This window comes from Mercurialis annua, linkage group LG3 (genome assembly GCF_937616625.2).
Source record: "Mercurialis annua linkage group LG3, ddMerAnnu1.2, whole genome shotgun sequence".
NCBI classification, from domain to species: domain Eukaryota; kingdom Viridiplantae; phylum Streptophyta; class Magnoliopsida; order Malpighiales; family Euphorbiaceae; genus Mercurialis; species Mercurialis annua.
Window position 1 is genome coordinate 51,932,165 of NC_065572.1, and position 7,669 is coordinate 51,939,833.

The 7,669-nt window shown below is 34.0% G+C and overlaps 1 protein-coding gene across 1 annotated transcript; it reads right to left on the reverse strand.

The window, feature by feature from the left end:
- Positions 1 to 534: 534 nt before the first annotated feature.
- LOC126673556 (T-complex protein 1 subunit eta) lies at positions 535 to 7,393 on the reverse strand. The gene is made up of 14 exons (XM_050367748.1): positions 7,250 to 7,393; positions 6,902 to 7,162; positions 6,688 to 6,813; positions 6,404 to 6,607; positions 5,533 to 5,702; positions 5,321 to 5,456; positions 4,691 to 4,807; positions 4,444 to 4,563; positions 4,247 to 4,345; positions 4,067 to 4,156; positions 3,362 to 3,449; positions 3,059 to 3,147; positions 2,880 to 2,954; positions 535 to 924 (listed from the first exon to the last, which is right to left on the reverse strand). Exons 1-14 carry the CDS (start codon positions 7,262 to 7,264, stop codon positions 832 to 834), a joined length of 1,683 nt encoding a protein of 560 aa, XP_050223705.1. The 5' UTR covers positions 7,265 to 7,393; the 3' UTR covers positions 535 to 831.
- Positions 7,394 to 7,669: the final 276 nt, after the last annotated feature.

The following is a 7,669-nucleotide window of genomic DNA, read 5'->3' on the forward strand; positions in this document are numbered from 1 at the left end:
AACTGAATAATTAACCAAAAGTGTTTCCTATTTCAATTAAAACTAGCGGAGCAGTAATAAAAATAAGTCTGTGAGGTGGCAGCTTCTCATGCTGCCACCTAGCAGACTGCAGGAAACTCCAGGCAGCAGGAAATTTTTTTTCTAAGAAAAATAACTGGATATAATTTTTTTTCTTGAGTGAATTTGTAAAATAAATTATAATCAAATCAAATTTTATTCTTCAATTGAAATAAAAAAAAAAACTAATTAACCTTTAATCCGTGTAAATAACACCAGCACATAAAAAATGACCATTTTTAAATGCAATAAAAAAATAGTTACATAAATAGTTTTCTTTAAACTAAAGTGTCAATTGTCAAGTGATCAAATTGATAAAAATGAAAGTCATAAATGCAACTTTTGGCCTTAATTTCTGTTCTTAAATATTTGAAGAATAATTTATCTACTGTAACTATTGTCATTGCTAAACAAGATGACAAGCTAGACCACATTCACTAGGTAACCCAGTAAGAATTTCATTATAGAGATTACCAATTGCATAATTCAAACAAAACTTCATTTCCTAAAAATTTCTCTTTAAAAGTTGTAAACAACAAACCATGCGACGCTACTATCTAAGATTCTACACCCAGCAAAATTAAGCAGCTGCAACTGCACTCCAGAATCAACCAATCAGCAAAGCTTTTAGCGTTAAGGTTCGGGGCTCACAAGTCATGTAGGCAGATGGCACAAATCTAATTCAAATGATACAATGTGCAATCAACTAAAATCAAATAAAAAATTCTGAAAGATGCTTTTTGACTGCTAAAACACTTCCATCAGGGAGTAGGCTCATCGTCTTCGCATTCCACGGCCACGGAAACCAGCTCCTCCACGTCCTCTACCCATCGCACCAGCAGCAGCTTCTCCCTGAGCACTTTCAGACTGCAAAATCAAACAGCATCACCAAGTTTAATTTCTTCATTTTAAGTACACCTTCATGTCCCTAATTATACTTGGATATTGATATACATTTTAGCATATGTAGCCTTTGATTCAACAAACTAATAATCCAACAGATAAATTTATCTGCTTAGCAAATTCTTGTAACACTTCAAATAAGATTGGCAAGGTAACTATTACTCCCTCCCTTTCTTTTAATCTGTCGTTCGAGGTTGTAGCACAAATACTAAGAAGCCTAATTATTGTTGTAGCACAAGTACTAAGAAGCCTAATTATTAGTCTAACTTTTCTGGGAAAAAATTTGATATGACTATTCTCCTTGTATTAAAAATATCAATCTTGCTTAAAAATATCGAACACTGATGGGTAAAGTTGGACAAAATAATAAATTAGTAGTTTAATATATAGAAGACATATAATTTAAAAAGGCCAACTTTGTAAATTGAAAAATATAAAGGAATGGAAGGAGTGTTTTATTTAGATGATGAGTGCACAGAATATGTAAAATTATATTAATTTTTCCAAAACCAGTACATTTTGACCAACAAATACTACGAACTGGATACAGCTACTATTTTACCTAATTTGACAATCTATACATGTGAAAACTGAACTATGCTACTTTTTGGATTTTGCTTGCTATACAGCTGCTGTTTCTTTTTCATATACCTAATAAGTCGAGTTTCTATAAAGTTCAAACAAGATATGGTGAATAGTCTAGATAAATTGCTTTACCCAGAAGCAATTTCAAAAAAGAATATTCTTAAGGGCAAACAATTATAATTCATTTCTACCTCAGAAAAGACAATGCACATTGCAGGGTTCCTATGTAAGAATCACTAAATTACCGGTGTAGAAGAGCTTGGGTAAAGTTATCCTACAACAAAATCTAGATCCAAGATTTGGTTATGATTCCAGCATCACTTTTGGTTGCTAAATTGACCATGAAGTAAACTACTTCCAGTCAATGTGCAGTGCATAATTTACCTTCTATCCTACCAAATGTAATGAGCTCAGCTCGTACACCAAGATAACCTGTTAATGACATTCCTTACTCTCGGGAAAACCGACTAAAGGCCTTTTTCTGGCTAGTACTATGATCCCTAGAATACATATCATTGATCATCAATAACAAGTTATCTAAATCACGTAAATTGAAGAAAAAATTATCATACCAGTTAACTCTAGTATGGATACATTTTACTAAACCAGACTAGCTAACTATCCAAATACTATGCATTTTGAACTAATTCCATATTAGCTCCTTTGGTCTAAATGCAAACACAAACATAACTTTTTAAAATTGTCCACTTGCTGTAACACCATCTAATAATGAATTTGTGCACTTCATTCTAAAACCTCTTCTTCTGGTCTTAAGAAGTGGCCTTATCGAGCATTCAAAAATTAACATCATCATCTTCAACCAACTGGAGTGAAGATATTTAATAACTGTGATATACTGTCACTGATTATATGTATGCTAGCATCTACTCATCCAAATACCAATACCTCAGAATTATTTGCAGAAGATAAAACTTGAAAGTACATGCAATAGAACTTGCTAAGGATGTTGGGGAATGTTTGACAGGATTAAAACTAGCATTTAACTATTAGTATCCAGACTCATCTACATCTATGTCAACCTCTCTCTTGGTTGCTTTATAGATTAGTAAATTAATAAAGTTAGTTCATCACCATTCAATTGTTCCACTCAATCTATTAATTGCTTCTCAAGTTTTATATTCTCAAACTATTAAAGCTAACAAGAAGGCTACCACATTCACAAAATTTATGGTAAGAACTTCTCAATCAAAAAGTGTTAAAAACACAATATTCTATAATAACCTGGTATCACTTCAATGAAAGAAACTGCATCTTGAAAATAAACTTAACTACAAAAATCACAATAACAAGCAAAAAATACTATTTGACTATACCTTGGGGTTTTTTACTGTCTCATCAACACTCAATATAAGACAAGCAGCCTCAGTAGCAGCAGTTATTGCATTGATCTGTGTGACAAGGATTCCAATCACAAGTGGGGTCAAAAGACTAAAAACCAAAAAATAAAGAAAGCATCTAGATATATAAGTGAACTGAAAAAAAAATATAGCACCTTAACAACTGCTGGTTCCCAAACAAAGTTAGCAAATGAATCTGCAATTCCACCAGTGTTGATATCTACTCCAAAAGGAGCACCCTCTCCTGTTATAAAAATTCAAATGTCACATAATAATATACTGAAATAGATTCCAAAGCAAATCATTGCAACTCATATCATAGGAATTGCCACGAATAAAAGCGCAAATGTAAGTTGCATGGTCAGCAATAAGATATGAAGAATGAATCAAAAGAATCAATTTTAGCTGCATCCAAAATGAAAAAAAGAAGGGTTTATGTAAATGTGACGGAGAAATACCAGATGGAAGGGCATGCTTCTGCCTTAATTTGTTCAGCACATCAGTAGCATCAAATCCAGCATTATCACATAGCTGTCTTGGAATAACCTGCAACATTAAAAAGACGAACCTTATGAACTTCTATTTTTCCAATGTCTCAAAAATATAAAGAGCAAGAGTAATTGTGCATTGAAGAATAACTAGCTGGATACATGTCTAAGATGTATAGTATTTAGTAATCTAAACTGGTCCGCATATTTCTATGATCTATCCACGGCCTATCAACTCAAACAAATTGAATAAAAAAGATTTACGAATGCAACTTCTTACATGAATTTTCATTAAAATAAAAAATTAAACAATAGAAGAAACCGCATATTACAATTAGTGATAAGATTTTGCATTTTCATCAATTAAAGAGATGATGTAACATAAATAGAACAAATTAGAGAACTGTCAGAAAGCCTCGACAGACTACTCCGCCAAAGTATCTGATAACGCCTCAAGAATAAACGTAAGAGAAAATCCTGGCAGTGTTAATTAAGATCCCATTGCAAACAAGTTAGTAAGTTGAAACAATAGTATCAATTTCAATAACCACTGCCACTTTCTACCTATTATTTACTGTATAGAGGATTCAACCGCAAAGATCAATTCTACTCTTATTCACCACATGAAGGACAATCATGTGATACAATTTCTCAGATTAGACATAATCGGTTTACCTCAAGGGCCTTTGCATAAGAGTTGATAAACAGCTGGGACTTTCCAGCTATTGTTCGAGCATGCTGCCTCAAAAATCGACTTATTTCCATCTGTCAAAAACAAAGACGGATCAATCAACAAGGTCTATAGTATCTTCAAAAATTTGTAATTATGATAGCATCAGCTGATTTACACCATACATCAATCGCACCACCACCAGCAACGACAGTTGAGTTCTTCATAGCTCTTCTGACTATCATTATAGCATCATGTAAACTCCGTTCTGCCTCCTCAATGAACTGGTATTTGTTACACAAGAAAAGATGATAAAGATGAAGACTCCAAGATGTTCTTTAATTTAAAAGCAATTACATTTAATTTTAATAAATTGACAAACCTGATCAGCTCCACCGCGAAGAACAATAGTGGCTGTCTTTCCAGAAGGGCATCCACTAAATATATTAAACCTCTCATTTCCAACTTGTTTTTCCTCAAAAATCTCGCAAGGTCCAAGAATCTTCAAGACAAACAAAAATACAACAGAGTCGATTAATTATATATACAAGCACACTGTTTACCAACACAATATAAAAATTCACAAATTGACGCAGTTTCTATATTTCCAAAAGCAGAATGTGTTAAACCTCATCAATTATGTTGTTGACGGTTGTTTGCACTGTTGCGCCAGTTGCCGCAGCAACCCTTTGCAAATCTTCTTCAGCTACACGACCAGCGCAGAAAATATCTCGATCTGCAAAATACTGTTACAAGCAAAGCACCCCAAGAAAACCATAATGAAGATAATTAATCACTCGATGAACAAACAATGTGAAGCAGAGAGTACAAATTTGGAATTAGCAACAACAAACAGATTGCGCTTTTGCCAATATTCATTACATTTGCAAGCATTCAGAAGCAAGAATCAGGATGATTAGATTTAAATCAAATACATGTTTTAAGAGATCTTATTGATGTCTGACAAACCAGAAAGGCCAAGAAGCTAAAGCCACATTTAACAGCTTGATTGCAATATTTAAGTTACATACTTAAAAAAAATATCACGAGCAAAGAAGTACATCTGATTAGAGGAATGAAAGAAAGAATAACATGTATATAGTCAACAAAATGTCCTACATGAATTCTTTATTGACTAAATACAATCACTTCTCTAATTTCCTTCCATCTCATCCCAACATAAATAAGAATACAAGTACTCCAAGGTAAATAGTACCATCAAAACAAATCAGATAAGTTCGCAAGCTAGGAATGCTAACCTGTGTTGCCAAATCCCCAATAGCCAAACGTGAAAGAACAACTTGGGCGCCACTTTGTACACATTTATCCAACTTATCATAAATGATATTCCATTCTGCATCAACAATTGACTGATATTGTGATGGGTCTGATAGCCTGCAGTTACCAGCAATGTGGAATCAGAAGCAACCTCTAGTATTTTATTGAATACAATAGGATACCAATCAATTACCTTATCTCTGCGTTTTCTTTCTCAGATTTTAATTCTAATTCAATGTTGAGAAGAAGTATCTTGGGATTTACAAACTTCTTTGGTTGTTGTTCAAACCCAGCATATGAAAACGTCTTTTTGAAGGCAACACCATTTACTAGAAAGGAGTCACGCATATTGCCACCAGGTACCTGCATGGAAACAAATTACAGCAAATAAAAATCTCTCATATTAGATTTGAAACATAGTCAAGCCAACACCAAAACTTTAATAGAAAGCAAAGTTGGGACATGATCCAATTTTACCTTCACTCACATGTCAGCATAAAAATTCCTCAACAAAAAATAAATATAAAGTGTTCACTTTGTACCTGAATCCCAAACTGTAAACAGGATTCAAAAGAAAGGAGGGCAATATGAAGATAACTTTTGACTGATATTTTCTCACAAAGTATTGGGTTATTCTTATAGCCCCGTCACTTATAATCACACATTATACATTTTATCTATTCAATTATATTATAGCCTATAGGGGTACTCAACTCAACTAAGCCTCTATCCCAAGTTCATTGGGGTCAGGTAAATAGATTTTTCCCTTCTAATATGCATGATTTTGGACATCATTACAAGGATTTTAATCAGGAAAAGAGCTCAATTATGCAGATTATCATGTTGCAAAACTCAATTTACATTTTAAAATAATAATCCTGATAACAATTATTAAAACCAGGCTCATCCTACAAGTTGATGGACATCTCTCTCTTTAAAAACTGCAATGCTCCTAACAGAATCTGAATTAAAGATATACATGAAAGCTAACAAATTGTTACAAGAACAACCTGAATTAAATGACAGTCCATATACACCGAAATCTAGAGAAGATGTAGCCTTACCTTCTTTATTCCGATCATGTTTAGTCTATCATCATTTCCAATAGCGATGACAGCATCCACAACCATCTGCGCAAAAAACTCCTTCTCCCCTCCAATAAGCTTTGAAGAAAGCGTTGTAGCAGCACATTTAGCAAGCAAATTTTTCTTTTCATCAATACTTTTTCCTTCTATGCTAGTTGCTAGTTCTTTAATCTTCTCAATTGCCTAAAAAGTCAGGTTTCACACATAAAAAATCATATATCCAACACGCAGGTTTAGAACCTTATGAAAGCAGCTATAAATACCAAATCGCATGCAGTCCTATAGCTCCGTATTAAATTTTGTGAGTGAACGCCATCCTCTATAAAAGGTTTGGCCTCCTTCAAAAATTCTGCCGCAAGTAGAACTACTGTAGTGGTTCCGTCACCAACCTGTACCACAACAAGAGGATGTATTTTCTCAAAACTGCATAAGCCAGTAACAGTTTAAGTTAAGGCATCAAAAAAATGAAAGACATACTTCAGAGTCCTGAGATTTAGCAATGTCGACGAGGATCTTAGCAGCGGGATGAACAATATCGAGCAATTTCATGATGGTAGCACCGTCGTTTGAAATAGTGACGTTTCCTTTATCGTCGTGAATAAGCTTGTCCATACCTCTAGGGCCCAGCGTCGTCCTAACAACATCAGATACGGCCGTACACGCATTGATGTTGCTGACCAGCTGTGCTTTCCCTTGTGACGTATCTGTTCCTTCTTTTAGCAGTATGATCTGCGGTTGCTGCTCAAAGCATCGTCGTTTTAAACATAGTCAGTACATTTACACAAACGCAAAAACAGAGAGAAATGGTGTGTTGTTGTCACTTACCATCATCGCTGACATTGTTGAAGATTGGAGAAACGAAGGCGAGATTTTGATTTAGTTAGTAAGTGAGGGAGTAAGAGAGAGTGGAGAAGGAATGCTAGGGTTTTAGTTTTATTGGGATTTCAAAAATACCTCAGAAAGACATTTCATATAATAACCCTCTCAAAAATAAGTAACTTTAAAGATTCCATTTCTTCGAACGGCTTATTGACCAATAAAACCCCTCATCTATTAATCTATTTTCAATTTCACCCTAACGTTGCAATTTCGTCAATCGCACCCAAATTCACACCTTTAGACTTCAATTCCACCCTCAAGTACTAAATTGATCTTTTTTTCATTTGAAAAAAATTCAAATAAATCATTCATTTTTTTTAGGGAAAAAGAGTTCAAATAAGTATTTTGAACAAAGGATCACTTTCA